This window comes from Aegilops tauschii, chromosome 5 (genome assembly GCF_002575655.3).
Source record: "Aegilops tauschii subsp. strangulata cultivar AL8/78 chromosome 5, Aet v6.0, whole genome shotgun sequence".
NCBI lineage: Eukaryota > Viridiplantae > Streptophyta > Magnoliopsida > Poales > Poaceae > Aegilops > Aegilops tauschii.
The window spans coordinates 475,364,359-475,387,264 of NC_053039.3; the positions used below are offsets into that span (position 1 = coordinate 475,364,359).

The following is a 22,906-nucleotide window of genomic DNA, read 5'->3' on the forward strand; positions in this document are numbered from 1 at the left end:
TGCCATGTTGTAATATTTGCAGAAACAATGGAGCACGGACGAGACGAGCAAGCAGAAGAGGTGTTGGGGGACATAATCTTAGCCGGAGGTGATATCTTGTCGTATCTTAACGACAATGATGGTCTGGAAGAACAGGGTGAAGAAGCAGGCTACGGTGATCGAAGAGTGGAGGAGGAAAGACATGATTATGATGGCTCCGGTGACCCAATGCTGGTGCAAGAAGGAGCCCGTGGTGATGGCTCCGGTGACCGAACAGAGTCCGGCCAGGTAAATATGTTAGTTAAGCCTGTGCTGACTAGCTAATTGATGCATTCATTGTTTTGGTATGTACACATATTAATTAACACTCGTCTTTCTTCTTTTTTCTAGCCCTCCGGATCGAGCACAACTTCGGTAAAGAGACGAGGCCCGGAGAGAAAGTTGCGCTCGGATGAAAGGTTTGAGATCACAGCAATCGCGCGCGACGGCCAACCGATTGAACCCATCCGGACAAAGGATGCATTTGCTGCTCAGTGCGGGGTTCTAGTTAGGGACAAGATCCCGATCAGCATCCAGCAATGGTATAAGCCTAAGAAGGAAGACCCTGAGGTGTCTTATGTCAATGATATGCAGAAAGATGATCTTTGGACTGAGCTGAAGGCAAATTTCACCCTACCGCCAGAGGAGGATCCGGAGAAGCCAGTTAAAGAGCAATTGATCAAGTCTCATGCTCTTAAGAAGATGGCAGACCTATTCAGGAGGTGGAAGAATGAGCTGAAAACGTTTGTCGACAAAGAAGAGACACCAGAATTCATCGGCCGGTATGAGAAGATCAGAGATCACTGGCCCGCATTTGTGGCCCACAAGACATCGGAAAAGAGTAAGAAGATGCCAGCGACAAACAAGAAGAATGCTGCGAAGAAGAAGCTTCACCATCGCACGGGGTCAGGTGGCTACCTCAAAGCCCGGCCTAAGTGGGCCAAGGCTGAGAATGATCTGCTTGAAAAAGGGATCGAACCACAGACAATGAACTGGACAGACCGTTGCCGGACTTGGTTCTTCGGGGCTGGCGGAACCTTGGACCCTGTATCAGGGAGGTGCGTTTGGACGAACGAGCTTTTGAGAATACCAGTCAAGAAGATTCAGCAATATATCGATGCAGCGCAGGAAGGGACGTTCGTTCCAGACAGAGAGAACGACGAGCTCACAATGGCCCTCGGGAATCCTGAGCACCCTGGACGGACACGAGGCACGCCAGGCTCCGTTCCGTGGAAGGCTGGTTTTCCGGACGTAGGCGGTTACAAAAGCCAGGAGAGGAGGAAAAAAATGGAGCATACCCAAATTTAGAAGCTGCACGAAAGGGTTCAAGCGCTAGAGGAATGAGACGGCAATCGACATGCTGAAACTACCCCCGAAGCTACCCCGCCATCTCAGCGGAGAAGCAGCGTGGCTTCCACCGAGCTGCTTCAGCCGGAGCATGTCTTGACGGCTCCTGCTAGCTACCCCGTGGATGCTATCACGGAGTCTCAACATTGCCACCTTATGGCGGAATGGCAGAACTTCAAAGTCAAGGCGACTGTTGGCTCTGTTTTACCTCCTGAACCCGGCGCAACCTACCACTGCCGGCCGATTCCAGAAGGATATGCTAGGGTGATGGTGGATGAAATAACGGAGGGATTTGAGGACCTCCTGCTTGACCACCCTACCAGTGAAGGGGAGACTCGGCTGGGTTTAGCTCTGAAGACTCAGTGCCTATGGCGGAAGGAGCTCATTAACCTTCCAAACTGAACGCCTCCGGCGAGTAAGGGCACTCCGCCGCCGCCTCCTCCTCCGGCGAGTGATCAGGGCACTCAGCCTTTCTTCTCCGACGCGTGGCGACACTCCGCCTCCTCCTCCGGCGAGTGATCAGGGCACTCAGCCTCCTTCTCCGGCGCGTGGCGGCACTCCGCCTCCTTCTCCGCCCGCGCCGGCGTGCCAGAGCAGCCAGCCTCCTCCTTCTCCGCCTCGTCAGCAAGGGCGGAAGAGACCCGCCGCCGCTCCGGCTGCTCCGGCGCGTCGTAGTCCTTCTCCTCCGCCTCGTAAGCAAGGAAAGAAGACAGCCGCAGCCGCTCCGTCTGCTCTGCCGGCGTCTAGCAGTACAGCTGCCAGAGGCGGGAGGCAATACAGATTTGGTCCTTCTCTGAAGACTCCAGAGAAGTTACCATACGAGGGGACCGAGGAGGAGAACGCGAAGATCGTGCGAGCCGAAGTGAAGAACTTCTTTGAAGGGGTGAAAGCAAAGAAACATCCACCTCCGGAGGAGAAGGTAGATCCGGTGAAAGCGAAGCGCACTCTGGATGCCCTGACAAAACCACCAAAGTCTCCACCAAAAGGCAACTATGAGCGCATTATTGCAAAGACATTTGTCGAAGCGGAGCGGTCGGGAAGTACTGTCAGTGATCAAAGGTTAAAAGAACGACGAGCTGGGGAAAAAATTGCCCAGCTCGGCGAACAAGCGAACCAATCGTGCCCCCCGCTCAAGGTGTCTAAAGACATCGTCGCTAATGATCCGAGGATGGTGGCCGGTTATAGCAATCTTGGAGATTACCTGCCCGACGATGTACATTATGAAATCATGGAGGTGGACGAACACAAATACCATTACGGGAAGCCTCTCGTCAAAGATGAAAGATCTCTAACAACGATGATGCGAAGATTACATGATTGATACATGAAAACCTGCAGAGAGTCTGATGAGATGAATACTTTGACGCTGAGAGTTAAACCGGAGCATGACCTCGTTGGAATTGAACTGCTGAATGTTCCATTTGAGGAGTTCTTCCAGTTTTTCAATCAAAAGGCCATCGATAAATCAACGATCACTTGCTACTGTCTGTAAGTAGTACTACTTCTGTCATTAAGTCTCTCTATATAGGTTGGCTCTTTCATTGCATGTATTTATAATTATCCTCACTATATTATGCAGATTGAAGATCGCCGAATTGAAGAAAAGACAAATCGGTGATATTGGGTCCATTAACACAAATCTCATAGATGCATATACGGTTGAAAAACATGCCAAAGAAGCCGAGGCCAACTTGCTACGATCGTTGGTATTAAATCAAAACAAAGATATAATACTCTTTCCTTACAACTTTAAGTGAGTGTTACTGTCTTGTGCATATTCGGTTTTCCTTATTAGTCCAGGTTATGGTAATGTAATTGATGACTTATGCATGCATGCGCAGCTTCCACTATATTCTCCTAGAGATTAAGCTTGAGCAGGGAGTAGTAACCGTCTTAGACTCGAGACGAAAAGATCCCCAGGACTATGCGGACATGACTCAAATGCTCGAGAAGTAAGTTAAATCGATCATTATCCACCATATCAGCAACTTCGTTCATTTCCTGATATCAAGTAATTGTTTTCTTTGTCTGGCAGGGTTTGGAGAAAATTCACCACAAAAGCTCCGGGACTGCCGAAGAAGCTGCAATTTAGACACCCGAAAGTAAGTACTATAGTAGCATGTTCCGCACATCTCCTAGTGATTCAAGCGCTAGTTTCATCAATACCATTTAGCATGCTTGCTTATCAGTTAGATTGACCTCTATTTCTTGTAAAATGGTTGTGGCAGGAACAAGGGAATGATTTCTGTGGATACTACGTTTGCGAGTTTATCCGCCACACGACCTGTGAGCGGGGCTACTCTGACGAACAATATGAAGTGCGTAAGCAATAATATTCACAATTTTATTTTATTACCATCATTTGTGTCAAGTTTCATTTATTCATATATATATATGTATTGACCCCCTTCTTCAAATTAGATGTTTCGGATGCGGGATGAACTCCTAGCAGAAGATCGTATGCGAGCAATTCAAGAGGAATTGGCGGCATTCTTCCTTGACCACGTGATCGCTGAAAACGGAGAATACTATGTGGACCCTGTGTTCTTACAATTTAATTAGGAGATTATATTGTAAGAGATAATTATTGTATATATGTAGCCGGTAGTGTCAGATAGATATACGAGAACTTGTGTTCGACCAATCTCTCGGAGAAGGAGAGGTGGTCGATATCACTTCTCTCTGTATGCATATGTTCATGACGATCTTCTGTTTCCTTCATTTGCTTACTAGCTAGCGTGTCTAGTCCTCTCCATACATATATAGTACGTAGCGTCGACCAAGCACGGAGATAAGAGAGGACACTTCTTTCTATTAATTAGCTAGCTAACACAATATGTGAAACACCTAAATTAACCCCCAAAACCACCCAACCCCCCCCCCCCCTTAAAAAAATAAAAACCCCAACCCCTGAAATGCTGACGCGTGGATGCCTATTGGTCCCGGTTGGTGACACCAACCGGGAGAAAAGGCCCTGCCTATTGGTCCCGGTTGGTGGCACCAACCGGGACCAAAGGCCCCCCTGCCTGGGCTGGCAGCAGCGGCCACGTGAAGGACCTTCTGTCCCGGTTCGTGTAAGAATCGGGACTAAAGGGTTAGGGCTTTAGTAACAACCCTTTAGTCCCGGTTCGAAAACCGGGACAAAAAGCCCTTACCAACCGGGGTAAAAGCCCCTTTTCCTACTAGTGTTGGGTGTTATTTTGTATCGTGACCATGCCTTGCCACATATAGTCAATGAACAGTATTATGTTTACTATGTAAATCTGCCTGATAGATTTTAACATTAAAAAAACTGTGTAAAAAAACATTGAAAAAAACTACTATTTTTTCTAAATTCACTTTTGGCAGTTTGGTTGTTTCGCCTCATGCTATGTGATGGTCAACTGACCATGTGCTATTTTTTATAATATACTATATAGTTGAATAGACTATTTTTCTTTATAGTCCAATGATTGTATTCTTATATGTGCCACTGTAATTTTGTGCTGAAAGTACATGAACATCCAAACTCTTCGTTGGATGCATGCATCAGCTGTGCTGCTGTGTGTTGTTGGAAACACAGACCGAGAATAAAGTGAATATATTAGGTTTGCTTTATACTATGATTCTCGCATCTGGTATCTATACAGAACCATCATAATGCTCTTCTGGAGAGTGCTATTGAATATGTTCTGTAACAGGAGACTAGTAAAAAGCGCAGGAGGGATATCATTGGGATGCATATATCTTCTATTCGGCAATGCAAGTCCGGCAGACAGTGTTTTGGACGTCGCACAGTGAGTCTCCCTTCACTCAACATTTCCGCTAATTTTTTTTAAATAATACATTTTTTTTGTAAATTACAGAAATATTACGCTGAAAAAAGAATTTTCAAAAATAATACACCGTCGGCCCGCTGCAGGCCGACTGAGCCCAGTCAGCCCACAGCAGGCCGACTGGTGGCCCATCAGCTTGCTGCTGGCCGATTGGGCTGTCGGCGACCAGATCAGGCCCAGTCGGCCTGCAGTTGGCCGATAGGCCTGCAGTGGGCCGACTAGGCTTGCTGTGGGCCGACTGGTGCATGGCCAGCATTTTTTTTTGAACGATCGGTTGTTTATTTTGTAAAACTTTGACGTATTCCGCATAACCCTTTCCCGCCACCCGTTTCTCGCCACCCCTTTCCCGCGTATTCCGCAGAACTCTTTTGGCTGCCCTAAATGAGTTGAACCCATTCACGGTGCCAAAATCACGAAAATGTTGCTCATTTAGGTGCACAAATGGCTGCCTTTTTCTGTAGAGAGAGGAGAAGGAAGAACACAGAAGAAAGGAGCAACGGGAGAAGAAGAATGGAGGAAGGAGAGGAAGGAAGGAGAGGATAAGGCCGGGCCGGCCGGCGTGTCAGGCTACAGCCCCCTGTCGGCCAGCAGCTGGCCGATCGGCGGGCGGTAGGCCGACAGGGGCGCACAAGCCGACAGCCCACTGCCTCCCCCTCGCGCGACGTGGCCCGACCAACCACAGGCCGCCGCGTGCCAGCCGGGCCTGCAGTCGGCCTGCTGCTAGCCGATCGGCCTGCTGTGGGCTGATTTGGCCGGCTGCTAGCCGATCGGCCTGCAGCGGGCCGACGGTGTATTATTTTTGAAATTTCTTTTTTTCGCGTAATATTTCTGTAATTTAAAAAATATGTATTATTTAAAAAAATTTAGCAACATTTCCCACCCCAACTCCATCTTTACACTGTGCATCCCAGATCTACATTCTTGTTGCTAATCTCCTCAAGTTCTAGCGAATTTCATTGGTTAATCAATCTTGTAGTGCCTTGTCTAGAACTGAGTAGATCTATGCCTTCTTGTTCCGTATCTGCTATCTGAGTTTTTTTTTTCTTCTGCACAATGATATATGCCTTGTGCGTTTACATCACCTCAAAATGTTCTTGTACCTATTCAGCACTTAGCGTTGCCTTGTACTATCTTGTTTCTGGACAATGACTGATCCAAGAAACTTTATAAATCATTGACGTTTGATGCTGGACAGTAATGTATTACGAGACGATATTTCACATCATAATTTCGTTGTTGTTAATGCTTATATGTTACAAGATATTCTAAATGATAATACAGTTATTGATGATACTAGTAGCATACAAACTCATGATGTGGATAGCATCTAGAAAGTATTGGATAATACTTAGGTGGAAAATGTCCTTTTTAATATCTTCAACTGTTGGGTTTGCTCACTTAACCCACCAAATTATTCTTGTAGTCCATTTACTCTATCCAAGTAAGAATACCTCATCCACTACGCCTGGTTTTGTCACGTAGCATCACATTTGAACATTATTAATCACAGAAAATCCTGACGAGTCATCTTGTTCCCCTGTCATTTTCTTGCACCTCTCTGAATTATCCACTTCTTCCTCTCCGTGGGTACTGATGCCGTGATACGCATGGCACTGGCAAATACCGGTTTGAGGGGTACAGTGACTACGTGCAGATCCGTAGGAGTAAAGTGGGCCCAAAAAAATTACCTTGGGGATTAAGTGGACAAACACTGCACTTCAGGCCAGGGTAGAAAAGTCAACTTCTTCCTGATGGTACTGATTCTTTGAATTCTTTGAATTGTATATTTAAGTATAACAGGACAAACAAAGATAGTCTGAATATTCATGTTGATCATTCATTCTTAGTCCATGTGTAGTGTAAACGTCCCAAGTCGTTCTGATCTGAACTAGATGTCTTACCCAGGCAACTGGAATGGTTATCCCCATAATTTTTTTTGATTTGTTGTGACTGATGAGTGGATTTTGTTTCTTGGTTCTACCATCTGACGGAATTTCTATTCGGTGGCTTTAACGGAAACTCTTTGTCTAATAATAGCTCATGTTTTATATGCTTGTTCAACAGTTGCAAATCTTTGTCAAGACCACAAATAGCAGGACTTACACTCTTAAGGTCAAGAGTTCAAGTAGGATCAGGGATGTCGAGGACAAAATCCGTGATCGTGATCACAGCCTAGACAGCTTTGGTCTCATCTTTGCTGGCAAGAAGTTGAAGGATGAACGCACGCTGGCAGATTAGGGCAATTCTAGCAGACCCCGCAAAACGCGTATGCAGTTCGCGGAAAACAGCTTTTGCGGCCGGCGCGGGCTGGCACAGATGCAGACCCCCCAAACGGATCCGTAAAAAAGTATATTCGCGGAATATGCTTTTCACGGGTCGGCTATGCGGGTTCTGCTCTTTGCGCCGCTGCATCCCCGCAAATCATCAGCCCGCAAATCTCAAATCCAACATAATTCAACAATCGAAAACAAACTGAATTATTCAAATCAAACATAAAACAATAATCATCCGCATTACAAATAATTATTCATATCACTGTAGCAAACTAAAAATAATGCAATACAAAACTTGTCATGAATACAAATACAAATGAGTACAAAAATTAGTCGCTGTCCAACCCTTTGCCAATGGTGCTCAATGAGATCTTTCTGAAGTTGAAAGTGTGTGTCTGCATTTTCAATCTCCTTGTATGTTTGAAGAAAAGCTCTAATGCGGTTTGGGTCTCTAGCTGGTTTGACACGGCTACCCACATTATCATAGAAGAATTCTAAGTCCATTCCTCTCTCATCTTTAAGAATCATATTGTACAGGATAACACAGCAAGTCATGATGTTCTTCAGGGTTTTATTATCAAAAAACAAGCAGGACCTCGGACAATGGCAAGCCTAGATTGCAAAACACCGAATGCTCTTTCAATGTCTTTTCGGGCTGCCTGTTGCACCCTTGCAAATTTACATTGTTTTTTTGTTTTGGGTTCTTTGATGCTCTTGACAAATGTGCACCAAGGAGGATATATACCATCTGCTAGATAGTACCCCTTTGTGTATTCATGCCCATTGATAGTGTAGTTGCAAGCAGGAGCATCACCACTAGCAAGCCTAGCAAACAAATGAGAGCGTTGCAACACATTGATATCATTGAGTGTGACGGGCATACCAAAAAAGCAAAGCCAAATCCATAAATCCTCGGATGCTACGGCCTCTAGCACAATTGTTGCATCACGAGACTTGCCACAATACATTCCTTGCCAAGCCTTGAGGCAATTTTTCTAATTCCAATGCATACAATCAATGCTACCTAGCATCCCAGGCCAACCTCTCCTCTCATTTGCTGCCATCAATTTCTTTGTGTCATCTTCATTTGGTGCCTGAAAATACTCGGGACCAAAGACACGGACGATCACTTTCGCAAATCTACGCACAGACTCAATTGTGCTATCTTCACCAATACGAAGATACTCATCGGCATAGTCAGCCGGAACGCCATATGCAATCACCCGCATAGCTGCGGAGATTTTTTGATATGCACTAAATCCCTTTAAGCCCGCGGCATTCCTTCTCTGAGTGAAATACCGGCAATTTGCCTCGCAAGCTTCAACAATTTTCACAAAAAGGGATCGGCGCATTCGGTACCTTCTGCGGAAGAGGTGTGCAGGATATGTAGGATTCTCCGAAAAATAATCTTGCATCAACATCTCGTTTCCAAGATGGCGATTCCGCGGAATGCACAGACGCCCGACAGTAGATCCTCACCTCCTCTTTCGGTACTCGTCTTCATGCTCCTTCACGGCAAGCGCCATGATCAATGTTTGCTGCTGAAAATTCGCAAGCATGGTCTCCACATCCGAGTCGTCCGAATCGGACGAATCGGATAGCAAGAACTTCTCGCACGGGGTCAACTCCATCTACACGCACGCCGGCGCGTCAATCTACTACACAGTTCGCGAAAATCATAAAAAGGGGACTAACCGGTGGTGCGCTCGGCGATGGTTGATCCCAGCGGCGGCGGCGACTGGGGGCGGCTCTTCTCGCCGGATCCGGAGGGGCGGCGCAGCGGCTCGGCGCGGGAGGGTGTGGGGCGGCCCCGCGGAGCGATTCCACCCGCAGATATGGCCGGAATCGCCGGCGGCAGGCGGGCGGAAGCAAAGGCGGGCGGCGGCGGAAGGAAGGGGGAAAAGAGTGCGGGCTGAAATGTCCCTCCCGCCAACTGCTTCTCTGTGATGCAGGGCACCGCAGCCGCGAGGGGGAAACCCGCGTTTTCCCGGGTTGGGGCCGGAAATTTGCCGCGCCCCCTAAAATTTTTTGCGGGCCGGGGCGGGATGCGGGGTCTGGTCCGGCAGGCTTTTCGGCCCGCACCCGCATTTTGGCGGTTATTTTGCGGGTCGGGGGCAGATGCGGGGTCTGCTAGAGTTGCTGTTACAACATTAAGAATTTGAGCACACTAGAACTTGACCTTTACCTGCATATATCTGTCAAGACGGTGACTGGCAAGATCATTGATATTGGTGTTTGGAGTTCAGATACCATCAAGCATGTCAAGGTGGTGATTCACAGTCGGGGTGGAATGCCTTGGTACGAGCAGCGCCTCATCTTTGCCGGCAAGGAGCTGGAGGATGGCCACACCCTGGCAGACTACAACATTGAGGATTCGTGCACTCTTGAGCTTGTCCGGTGGCTGCTTATCTATGTCAAGATGCTGACCGGCAGCACCATTGATCTTGCGGTTTTGAGTTCAGACAAGATCGAGGATGTCAAGGCGATGATTTATGACCAGGAGGGCGTTCGCTTGTTTGAGCAGCGCCTCATCTTTGCCGGCAAGCAGCTCGAGGATGGCCGCACCCTGGCGGACTACGACATTCAGAAGCACGCTTCACCTCGTCCTTCGCCTCAGAGGGGGTAGAATGATCCTCATCAAGACGCGGACTGGCAACACCTTTCTTCCCACAGGGGTTTGGATTGACAACACGATTGAGGATTTCAAGGCCGCGATCCACAAGGAAGAGGGCATTCCCCCATCGCAGCAGCACCTCTTCATTGCCGGGAAGCCGCTGGAGAACGACCGCACCCTGGCGAGCTACATCAGCCATGATTCTGACATCCTCTACGTCAGCCCTGATTCCCACATGGTCATTCACCTTTTGTGTCGGCGCGCGCCGCTGCCTCGTCGGATTGTGGACAGGGCGCGCAGGCTGCGGAACAAGCAGGAGCTTGGGCATGGCTGTCTGTAATGCAGCGTGGTCCAATTTGTCTCAGTGGAGTCTAGGCGAAGTCGAACCGTTAGTTAGAAGTCTCTAATGTACTTCCTCCGTTTCAAATTACTCGTCGCAGAAATGGATGTATCTAGAACTAAAGTACATCTAGATATATCCATACCTGCGACAAGTAATTCGGAACGGAGGGAGTACATTAAAGTCTAGGCGAAGTCGAACCGTTAGTTAGAAGTCGCCCGCATGCAATTATTTTCACATCGGAAGCCGGAAATTTGAGTGGGCTACTACTTCAAATTTGGGATGTGCCTGAAGAACTGCACATCTGGGAAAGAATTCCAAGCGTTTATCACAATGTCACAATTTCTTTGGAAGTGTACATGTTAGACTGTGTCCACTCAAATGTTGTCTTTATCCTCTGGCTCATATGAAGGTGGATTATAATGTTACTTAAAAGTTCTCTTAACGAATGGAACCACTGAAACTAAAGCGCAGAGGCGTTAGGCGTTAGCCGGAGGCACGCTACCTTGTCCTTAACCAATGGCTTAAGAACTGCATCAGCAAACAATAGCAAGACGCAGAACAGTCTCAAACTTCCTGCAGTTTGCAGACGTGCTTACCTTCGGCTCCGGCAGCGGCGGCCTCGTCCCGCGCACCTCCTCTGACACGGCGGCCTTCGCGGGCGGGCGCATCGACTGGAAGGAGACCCCCGCCCCGAGGCGCAGGGGCGGAGCTACGTACAGCTAGCCGGTGTCACCGGGTGCAATTTGTACATACTCATTGGTTTAGTGTATAGGTCATTGAATTTTTTGATATGTAGACATGTGTTCTTCTATGTGGACACCGGATAATTTTAAGTCTGGATCTGCCCCTGCCGAGGCGCACGTGTTCAAGGCCGACGTGCCGGGGCTGAGGAAGGAGGAGGTGAAGGTGGAGGTGGAGGACGGCAACGTGCTCTGGATCAGCGGCGAGCAGAGCAAGGAGCAGGAGGAGAAGACGGACACCTGGCACCGCGTCGAGCGCAGCAGCGGCAGGTTCCGGCTCCCGGACGACGCCAGGGTGGAGCAGGTCAGGGCGTCCATGGAGAACGGCGTGCTCACCGTCACCGTGCCCAAGAAGCCCGAGGTCAAGTCCATCCAGATCTGCTGCTCCGTCCATGGGAAATTATTTCATCGAGTCCGGCCGTGTGTGTAGGTGTAGTGCAGTGGTGTGCGTCGGAGTCGGTGTTTGAGTCTCTCGTCGTGCCTGTTGTTTTGTTCACCAGTCTGCACCCGATCGGCAACAGATAGTAACTCTGACTGTTACCTTCTCTGCTAATTTGTGAATGGCCCTACGGATCACACAAAGTTTCTAACCCTCACACAAAAGCAATGCCAACTGACTCGTTACAAGCACGCTGATTTTCCTGAGAGGTTGAGAGCAGGGATGCCAAAGTCGGAGCTCCGGACGCTGGTGGGCGGAGGAGCAGCCAGTGGTTTCTTGTCTTCCCGGTCGCTCGTCAGGTGTGAGGCCAGTGGTATCACCTGCAGCCCTCAACCTGTGAACAGAGGTTCCATGTTTGATTTGGCTTGGCTTACAAATAAGCAATTCCTTTAGTGGAAACATTCGGAGGGCTAAGGTGAATGGTAAGGACCTACTCTGATGCATCAAACGTTGTTGACTTTAAGAGATTCAAAAAATATTTCAAGGGTAAAGAAGAAAGAATGGGTTTTCAGTTAGAGCTGCTAGTTCTAGAAAGTTTGGAAGAGCTTACTGCTCTCGATGCTGGTACTTAGAGCATCTTCAGCAGCTTGTCTCATTTTTGTTCTCTAAATTTCTATATATGGTCTGTTGAGATTATGTGTCCTAACGTTAGGGCACTTAGAGCAACTCCAATGGGGCAACCCATTTCATCCGCCTGTGTCCGTTTGGGTCGGCGCGGGTAAAAGTGGTGGTCCAACGCACCAACCCAAACTCAAATCACGTTTGCTTCGCGTCCGCGCCGACGCATTTGCGGCCCAAATTTGCGTCCCAAATGCGTCGGCGCGGACGCCGAACGGACGCCACGTGCGCCTTCTCGATGCCCGCGGCGTCCCCACTTGACGGCCGTCCAACTACCCGCTGCCCACGCGGTCAGCTTAATTTATGACCACGGGCCCACGCGTCAGCGACGGCGGTCGCCCTTTTTTAAGCCGACCGTGCGGCAGGGCCGTCCTCATTCAAACTCGCCGTCCACATCTAGGCAAGCTCGCTCCCCCGTCGCCGGCAAACCCTAGCCAAGCCAAAATGGGGCTCTTCTCCGGCGCCGGCAGCAGCAGCAGCAAGGCCAAGGGCAAGGCCCCAGCCGTCCCTTTCCCCTCCGAGGGCCTACCGCCTCCGCCGGCGCCAGCACGCCGGCAGAGGGTGCGCGTGAACGTGCCAGTGCACCAGGCGGAGTGGCACTGGCAGCACCGCCAGCCTCTGTCGTACCCCGACGTGACACTACCGCACGACTGGCATCTGGATCCAGATAGGATCCCAGTGCCGGCGGCGCCGCGGTCGGCTAGGGCGCACACGGAGGAGGTGCGGCGCCGGCGGGCGCTGCTGACGCCGAAGCAGCGCCGCGAAGCCGCCTACGCCACCGACTCGCCGAACTGGAAGAGGTGGTTCGCCTTCGAGCACGAGGAGGCGAGGCCGCCCCCGCTCGTCGTCCGCGAGGAGGACCAGGCGGCCCTTGCGGCGGTCTACCGCGAGAGCGAGGAGGACGAGCGGCGCAGGGTGGAGGCGGTGGAGGAAGAGGAGGCTCGGTACGAGGCGGCCATGGCGCAGGCCCTTGCCCTCTCCGCGGCCGGCGATTGCGTGGTGCCGCCGGTGGCCCCGCTGTCCCCTCCCCGACGCAGCGTCAAGGCCGACCCGGATCCCGAGACGGAGCCCGAGCCGGAGCCCATCAAGCGCTACTCCTGGACGGGAGTGTTAGGCGAGTGGGTGTCCGCGCCCCCGGTTTGGCTGGGGGCGACCCCGGCGCAGGAGCAGGCGTACCTCGAGATGTGGCGCGGGCGCCGGCTGGCCGAGGAGCGCCGTCGCGGCGAGTACGAGGAGATGCTCGAGCGCGACCTCGAGGAGGAGGCGCGCGAGGCTGAGGAGGAGGCGCGCCAGGCAGCGGCTGCACAGGCGGCCGCACAGCCCCCCGCGCCGGCACTGCCCACGCCGGAACAGCCCCCCGCGCCCGCACTGCCCGCCCTGGAACAGCTGCCCGCGGCCTACATCGCCGCCGCCTGGAACACGGCGTTCCCCTGGGCCAGCCCTGCGCTGACGCTCATCGACCTCACCGACCCCGAGGACGACGACGACGCCGCCTCCTAGGGCAGCGCGCCACCTCGTAGTTTAGTTTTTTTAGTTTTATTTAATGCTAATGTGGACGCGTGGACTCTCGCCGGCCTTCCTGTTCGGCTTTAATGTTTAATTAAGTTGTTTTAATTTTAAATATGCATGCATAGTATTTTTTGGCGGCGCCGTCAGAATGGTTCGGGCCAGCGTTGGGCGCACGAGCCGACCCAAACGCGGAAGCAGACGTCCATGTCCGCCTGGCCGACCCAAACGGACAAAAAGCGGACGAAATCGCCGTCCGTTTGGGTCGGCCCGTTGGAGTTGCTCTTAGGGCAGTTAGTTTACAACCCTAACGTTGATTTACATAATCAGAGAAATTTATACTCTATTATGACGCGTTGCTCACAAGCGCGTGCTTCGGGATATAACGGGCAGAATCCATTAACAAACAAATATGATCATGGTTGGTAATTTGATCTGGACGCCGTAAATTAGTTGTAACGATTAGGAATCTTATATTTGTATAAAAGGTGGACGCTTTGGAAAGACACTATAAGAAGGTCCTTATCCCCTAGCCTCATATATGTAAATTATGAACGGCATCACGGATAAGCGCGGAGGAATAGGGGTCCACAAACCCTAAATTTCTAACACTGGCATCATGAGCTCAGGTTCTTTCATCGACAACTATGTTATTGGGCTTTCGCCGGCGCAATCGCTAATCCGCTTGATATTCTGCCGACGTGGTCGTCGCTCCTAATCTACATCCGCCGCGTTCTCTATCGCCGGTCGACTCCGCTTCAAACCATGGATGTGTTCCGCTGCACATCACCACGTGTGGCACGTCCGCTCGCATTGTTTTGTCGCCGGTCGTCTCGATTGGGCTGTTGTGTCTCTCCGACCAAGGTGCTCCCGTTCCGTGCCGCGTTGCTCGTGTTGTTGCATTGACGCGGACGGCTGATTGCTTTAGGCTGGCCACAGTGGGGAGTAACTTGTACTAGTGTCATATGCATGACGCTAGTTTAAGTTACTACCTCCACAGTGCAGAATAATATAATAGCAGTGTCATAGAAGGCTTCATTTATTAATTTATAGGCTCATCTTCTCTTAAAAAGCGCTATATTACAGTAATATATTATGTTACTCTAAATACATCTCTTCTTATTAGTCCACCGTGCCGCGTATTATCCTTCGTGCACTTGCTCCTGTGTATGCATCAAGGAGGAAATTCTTCACCACGCAAACCGATGAAATCCATGGAGGAGTAGTACTACGTGACGTGGGATCTGCTACTAGTCCAGAGTTTTTCTCTCTGCCCAATTGCTACGTGCACCGGAAGATGATCAGATTGCTTTTCTCTACACGGGAATCAAAGAAGTACTAGTGCAGCGTTCAGGCTGGACATGTTGGCCGGCCCTCGTGACCTCGCGCGGAACCCAGCGCTTTCCTACGGTCTCAACCACGCGTGCTATCACTGCTACCTACATCATCAAGAACAGAAGTTTTCCTCTGAAAATTACGGAATTTCAAGGCATTAGTTGAAGGCAAGAGAAGGAATTTCTATTGTTGTTTGTTGTGCCAAACATCTAGCCAACCGCACGGCCAACTTGCCGGCCGAAAGAACCACATACACATGTGTGGAAGCACGTGCTATCAGGGAAGAGTAAAAAAGATGCTAATTACGAATCCTATCTTATATCTTTTTTTTATTAGACCATAGATTAATGGACTAACTTGTTTGGCTGCTAATCCACTTGTTTAGACCATAGATTTCTACTCCTTGGAAGAAATTTAGGAGGACTCCGGATTAAATGTGTGGATGGATGATTACATACTGAAAATCGCCATGGTTAAATTATTCTGCGAAAAATTATGCATAATCTGGAAAGGGATTCCAGACAACTGTTATTATTGAGCATCACTTGTTTATGGAGGAAGATAGGAGTCACCCCAAGGACAAGGAGATTTTCTCTTCATTTGTCGGTATGCCTAATGATAGTATTTGCAGTACATTTATTTATTTGGGGATATTTTTTCCAAGTATAAATGGATTTTTGGCTATGTCTTATTGCTGGAATACAATAGCAATTTTGTAGACATGCTAACTGTGCCAAAGGATGTTTCCAAAAAAAAATTGTGCCAAAGGAAATTATATATATGTGCTTTGTCATTGTTGCTACATCTTATACACTTTGGAATTGGAATTTATGCTATGAAACTCCCTTGCTATGAAAAGTATTATTGTTATAGGACACACTATGAAACTTCAGTGTGAAGGGATTTAATTTATGTTCTATATTGGAACCCACTGATTATGAAATACTATTTGGAAAAGGAAGAGAGGAAATATTTCTCAATGATAAAGTTAGTGCTATGGAATTTCACACAATAGTCTATTCTTTCTTGATGGCCCATTGGAAGTTAGCAACCCAAATTGTTATTTGGGGAAGATAACTCCATTGAGAGGAAACTAATAATGGGAACACATGCTTGGAGTTTATTATCTTTGTCATGACGACTTGGTCACATATCATGGAACTGAATCGGGTGGCTTACTAATTTTTGGAATTCAAAACTTTAGTGGGAGGAATTTGGTTTTCTGAAGCACATATATAATTTGTATTTGACTTGCACGCCTTTTCTTAAGGTGGAATGAGAAAAAAGTTTCACATCATTATTTTTTCTTCTGATATACTTACGGTATTTTTTAGACACTCCTACTAGAGGGTAGATTATTTATTTCATCTCACTCTTTGATGATTACACTTTTATATGGTTATATTTATCTTTTATTATACAAGTCGGAAGTTTTATTGTGCTGGTCATATGTTATACTGAAGTGGAAATTCAGTTGATTAAAGAAGATCGTAGTTTTAACAACTGACTGGTGGGGAAAGTACACTTCAGGAATATATCGTTTGTATGTAAAGAGCATGGAACTATTCACCGTTGTAATACATCGTTTGTATGTAAAGAGAATGGAACTATTCACCATTGTAATACATCATACACTCCAAAATTGAATGGAGGAATTGAATATAATTATTTTCGTTTATATGTAAAGAGCATGGAACCATTCACCATTGTAATACATCGTTTGTATGTAAAGAGAATGGAACTATTCACCATTGTAATACACCATACACTCCAAAATTGAATGGAGGAATTGAATATAATTATTTTTGTAAGAAGCATTGCATACTACTCTTTGTTTATATCGTTCTTCATATAACATACTCACTCCTTATGGTTTGTAGACTGGAAGTAAGTCTTTTTATTTTGGCAACAAATTCTCAATACTACAAAGCACACACTAGTAATTTTGTAATGGTTATTCTAGTGGATCAAAGGGTGTTTTCTTTTTTGACATGGAAAAGGAAATTGGTGGAAAGTAGGAAAATATATATTATTTTAATGATCAAGGGTGAAATTATTGAGAATCATACTGGAATATAATCTTGACCCCAATCGAAACTACAAGTGAAACTCCTGACACAAACATGCTTAGGATAAGTGGGAGGAATTAGCTTGGAATAGCATGTGTGGATAATTGTTATGTGTTCTTGTGGGATGCCACTCTAAAGTTTAGAGGAATAATTAAATTCTCTTAAGAAGGTTTTTTCATCAGTGTCAACTACGGGTAGAAGAATTGCGAGAAGGAATAAACTCAAATGAGGAAGAGCATAGTTTTGGGAACTTAACATCATACCAAATAACCACAAGCCTATTGTCTCGAAGTGATTTTTTGAAAGGAAAGTTGGCTCACTGGAATATTATAATGTACTGTTTTTATTCAATTCTTCACGTAAAGGGAAATATACTTTGTGGAAACTCTCTCTCCTGGAATTTTGGGAAAGAGGAACTAAAGACATGGCTGATAACCCACACGTATAGGGGATCGTTTGTATCCTTTTTTGGTAAATAAGAGCGTCGAACCCAATCAGGAGCTAAAGGTAGAACAAATATTCCCTCAAGTTCTATCGACCACCGATACAACTCTACGCACACTTAACGTTTGCTTTACCTAGAACAATAATAAAACTAGGAGAACTTTGCGAGAATAAAACTATGAATAAATTGCAAGAAAATAAAAGTAGATAGCTTTTTGTAACACAAGAGAAAGATTTTTGTCCATAGACAGTTGATAACTAAACTGGTAATCATTATTGCAATTTTATATGAGGGAGAGGCATGAGGTAACATACTTTTCGTACTTGGATCATATGCACTTATGATTGGAACTCTAGCAAGCATCCGCAACTACCAAAGATCATTAAGGTAAAACCCAACCATATCATTAAGTATCAAGTCCTCTTTATCCCATACGCAACAACCCCCTTACTCGGGCATGAGCTTTTGTCACTCTAGCCACCCACCATAAGCGAATCATGAACGTATTGCAACACCCTACAGTGGGGATCCCTCACGTTTGCGCGACACGGAGGGCACCATAGGACAACACCAAAATAAAATATACAACTTATACCAATCAAGATCATCAATCAACCCATAGGACAAAACAGATCTACTCAAACATCATAGGATAACCACATATCATTGGATAATATTATATAGTGTTGAGCACCATGTTTAAGTAGAGAATTGCAGCGGGAATAGAGAGGTTACACCGTTGCATAGAGGGGGAGAAAGTTGGTGTTGACGTTAGCAAGGTTGTTGATGTAGTTCGTCGTCACGATCCTTGCCCCGACGGCACTCCGGCGCCACTGGGAGAGAGGGGGAGAGAGCCCCCCTCCTTCTTCTTCTTCCTTGGCCTCCCCCTAGATGGGAGGAGGGTTCCTCCTCTAGTCCATAGCCTCCATGCCGGCGGAGGGGCGAGAGCCCCTCCGATATTGGATCTCTCTCTCTCTCTCTCTCTCTCTCTCTCTCTCTCTCCGTTATCTTCTGTTTCGCGCTCCCGTTTTCTGGCCGAAAACCGTTTCTTATATTTCCGGAGATCCGTAACTCCGATTGCGCTGAAATTTTAACACGGTTTTTCCCGGATATAAGCTTCCTTGCGCCCAAGTAGAGCCTGATACTTCTTGAGCTTGCATTGATTTTTTCCTTGAAGAGGAAAGGGTGATGCAACAAAGTAGAGATAAGTATTTCCCTCGGTTAAGAACCAAGGTATCAATCCAGTAGGAGGCACAAGCAAGTCTCCAATATATGCAACTGCACATTGCACACAACGTGAAAAAGGGGTTGTCAATCCCTTCACGGTCACGAACAAGAGTGAGATCTAATAGAGATATGTATAAAAGGTAAATAAAAGAGCAAACTAAAGTAAATATAAATAAATTGCAGCAAGGTATTTTTGGGTTTTTTGGTTTATAGATCTGAAAATATATGATGGAAAATAGACCCAGGGGCCATTGTTTCACTAGAGGCTTCTCTCTTGAAGAAAACATACGGTGGGTAAACAAATTACTGTTGAGCAATTGATAGAAAAGTGCATAATTATGAAGACATCTAAGGCAATGATCATGAATATAGGCATCACGTTCGTGACAAGTAGACCGAAACGATTCTACATCTACTACTATTACTCCACACATCGACCGACTCCTGCATGCATCTAGAGTATTAAGTTCATAAGAACAGAGCAACGCTTTAAGTAAGATGACATGATGCAGAGGGATAAACTCAAGCAATATGATATAAACCCCATCTTTTTATCCTTGATGGCAACAATACAATACGTTCCTCGCTACCCCTTCTGTCACTGGGTGAGGACACCGCAAGATTGAACCCAAAACTAAGCACCTCTCCCATTCCAAGAAGACCCAATCTAGTTGGCCAAACCAAACCGATAGTTCGAAGAGAAATACAAATATATCTTAATCATGCATAAAAGAGTTCAGAGAAGACTAAATAATATTCATTGATAATCGGATCATAAATCCACAATTCATTGGATCTCAACAAACGCACCGCAAAAGAAGATTACATCGAATATATCTCCAAGAATATCGAGGAGAACATTGTATTGAAGATCAAAGAGAGAAGAGAAAAGTCATCTAGCTACTAGCTATGGACCAGTAGGTCTGTGGTAAACTACTCACACATCATCGTAAGGGCAGCAAAAGGTTGGTGTAGAGGTCCTCCGTGATCGAATCCCCCTCCAGCGCAGTGCCGGAAAATGCCCCAAGACGGGATCTCACGGGAACAGAGGCTTGCGGCGGCGGAAAAGTATTTTTGGTGTGCCCTCTGGCATAGGGGAATATTTGAGGATTTATAGTGCTGAGATCAGGGTTAGGAGGTCCCCAAGGGGCCCACAAGCCCTGGGGCGCGCCCCTATGGCTTGTGGCCTCCTCGTGGGTTTTCTGGCCTCTTTTCCAACTCTCGTGGGTTTCTTCTGGTCCAAGAAAAATCACTGTAAAGTTTTATTCCGTTTGGACTCCATTTGATATTCCTTTTCTGTAAAATTCAAAAATAAGGAAAAAAAAGAAACTGGCACTAGGCTCTAGGTTAATAAGTTAGTCCCAAAAATAATATAAAATATCATATTAATGCATATAAAACATCCAAAACAGATAATATATATAATAGCATGGAACAATAAAAAATTATTGATACGTTGGAGACATATCAAGAATCCCCAAGCTTAATTCCTGCTCGTCCTCGAGTAGGTAAATGATCAAAATAGAATTTTTGATGTGGAATACTACCTAACATATTTATCAATGTATTTTTTTATTGTGGCATGAATGTTCAGATCCATAAGATTCAAAACAAAAGTTTAATATTGACATGAAAACAATAATACTTCAAGCATACTAATAAAGAATCATGTCTTCTCAAATTAACATGGCCAAAGAAAGTTATCCCTACAAAATCATATAGTCTGGCTATGCTCTATCTTCATCACATAAAATATTTCATCATGCACAACCCCGATGAGAAGCCAAGCAATTGTTTCATACTTTTAATGTTCTCAAGCTTTTTCAACTTTCACGCAATACATGAGGATGAGCCATGGATATAGCCAGGGGCGGAGCCCAATAGGCCCACCCTAATGCATAGGCATCAGGGTCGAATTTATTTTTCAGTAGTAAAGGACGAGGCGAGTGCATCAGGGTTAGCCAGGCCACTTGGATGGGCTTCACACACATGTGGCATTAGGCCACTTCTTGCCATCCATTTGACCGATCAATCGACCAATCTTGCTCTAAAAAAGATCAATCAATCGATCTGCTCAGCTATGGACCTCCTGTAGATGCGTACGCATCGTAGAATTGTACGGCGTAGGTTGTTCCCTGCCCAGCCCACTCCTCGCTCGGTCGCGCCCAGGCGGCGGCCAGATCGACGGCGACGACGGGGATATGCCCGACGCCGGCTAGAACGGCAGCACCCAAACCCTGACCCCACTCGGGCACACGGATCTTTCACCGATCGATTACCACGACGATGCCGGCGGCCCAGGCAGGCACACCACACGCGGTAAACTGTTGACTCTAATTGATCCTAATTTTTACTCGGTGGTCTGTGTTTGTTTTTTTATAAATATATTTGTAAATTGTAGCAGTTAATCGGTATGAACTATGAACCCGCTTTATTATGTACAGTATGAAGTTGTACCCAGTAGAGTAAATCCCTAATTAGTGTATACTCTAGAAAGTGATAATACAAGATAGAAGACATGAATAGGGAATGGGAGATTCAATATGATTGAGGCAAAATGAAGTTGATAGAACATTATCATTCTAATTTGAAAGATCTGGTAAGAAAGTACTTGGTTAATAGACATTGTCAGCCAAGAGACATCAATTTCCCATATTTAGTTTTTTAGAAAGTACTTTGTTCATTTTATTATGTTTTACTTGAAAGTTTAATTCTCCCTTTTATCTTGTAGGGTAAGAAACCTTGATATCTGATGATATATTTTGGAATTCGGAAACCCAAGACATAATTTTCAAGTAATTTTGTTCTTTGATTCATCATTATGGTAACCATTTTGACCGGTACATTTTTTATATATTCATCGCCTTCTATTATGTCTGATAATATGTTCTAGAAGTTACGGAATACACCTCAATATTCAATATAATGTTGCTTGAAAATTTCACACCATGTTAAAGGGGTGCATCAGGGTGGCATTAGCTCCAGCTCCGCCCCTGGATATAGCACTATAGGTGGAATAGAATATGGTGGAGGTTGTGAGGAGAAGACAAAAAGGAGAAAGTCTCACATCAACTAGGCAAATTAAAAGGCTATGGAGATGCCCATCAATTGATATCGATGCAAGTGAGTAGGGATTGCTATGCAACAGATGAAGGAAATATGGCCTAGAGGCAATAATAAAGTTGTTATTTTATATTTCCTTATTCATGATAAAGGTTTATTATTCATGTTATAATTGTATTGAATGGAAACTTAAATACATGTGTGAATACATAAACAAATACCGTGTCCCTAGTGAGCCTCTACTCGACTAGCTCGTTGATCAAAGATGGTTAAGGTTTCCTAACCATAGACATGTGTTGTCATTTGATAACGGGATCGCATCATTAGGAGAATGATGTGATGGACAAGACCCATCCGTTAGCTTGGCATATTGATCGTTCAGTTTATTGCTATTGCTTTCTTAATGTCAAATACATATTCCTTCGACTATGAGATTATGCAACTCCCAGATATTGGAGGAATACCTTGAGTGTTATCAGACGTCACAACATAATTGGGTGATCATAAAGATGCTCTACAGGTATCTCCGAAGGTGTTTGTTGAGTTGGCATAGATCGAGATTAGGATTTGTCACTCTGTGTATCAAAGAGGTATCTCTGGGCCCTCTTGGTAATACACATAACAAGAAGCTTGCAAGCAAAGTAACTAAAGATTTAGTTACGAGATGATGTATTACGGAATGAGTAAAGAGACTTGCCAGTAATGAGATTGAACTAGGTATGAAGATACAGACAATCGAATCGCGGGCAAGTAACATACTGATGGACAAAGGGAAGTACGTATGTTGTCATAAGGTTCGACCGAAAAAGATCTTCATAGAATATATAGGAGCAAATATGTGCATCCAGGTTCCGCTATTGGTTATTGGACGAAGATGTGTCTCTGTCATGTCTACATAGTTCTCGAACTCGTAGGCTCTGCACGCTTAACGTTCGTTGACGATATAGTGTTATATGATTATGTGATTTGGTGACCGAATGTTGTTCGGAGACCCAGATAAGATCACGGACATGACGAGGAGCACCGGAATGGTCCGAAGGTAAAGATTGATTCA

The 22,906-nt window shown here is 46.3% G+C and overlaps 2 protein-coding genes and 1 pseudogene across 2 annotated transcripts in view; all 3 read left to right on the forward strand.

Annotated features, from left to right (window-relative positions):
* The window catches only part of LOC109764309 (uncharacterized), a 35,940-nt gene extending 30,147 nt beyond the window's left edge, over positions 1-5,793 (forward strand). Inside the window, exons 5-6 of the mRNA XM_040390024.1 lie at positions 5,046-5,141; positions 5,614-5,793. Of these exons, the coding sequence (XP_040245958.1) occupies positions 5,046-5,141; positions 5,614-5,793 (276 nt within the window). The remainder of the gene's footprint in view (positions 1-5,045; positions 5,142-5,613) is intronic.
* A 994-nt stretch (positions 5,794-6,787) lies between these two features.
* Positions 6,788-10,407, forward strand: LOC109764308 (polyubiquitin-like; annotated as a pseudogene).
* A 102-nt stretch (positions 10,408-10,509) lies between these two features.
* LOC109764307 (17.4 kDa class I heat shock protein-like) lies at positions 10,510-11,580 on the forward strand. Its single transcript, XM_040390025.1, has 3 exons — positions 10,510-10,530; positions 10,990-11,095; positions 11,261-11,580. The coding sequence occupies exons 1-3, from the start codon at positions 10,510-10,512 to the stop codon at positions 11,578-11,580; spliced, it is 447 nt and encodes a 148-aa protein (XP_040245959.1).
* Positions 11,581-22,906: the final 11,326 nt, after the last annotated feature.

Bases quoted from the DNA above. Each gene is read 5' to 3' on its own strand.
- LOC109764307 (XM_040390025.1), top strand. From the start codon at position 10,510: ATGGATGTATCTAGAACTAAA. The intron at 10,531-10,989 runs GTACATCTAGAT...AACTTCCTGCAG, and splicing joins TGGATGTATCTAGAACTAAA to TTTGCAGACGTGCTTACCTT. The intron at 11,096-11,260 runs CCGCCCCGAGGC...GATCTGCCCCTG, and splicing joins CATCGACTGGAAGGAGACCC to CCGAGGCGCACGTGTTCAAG.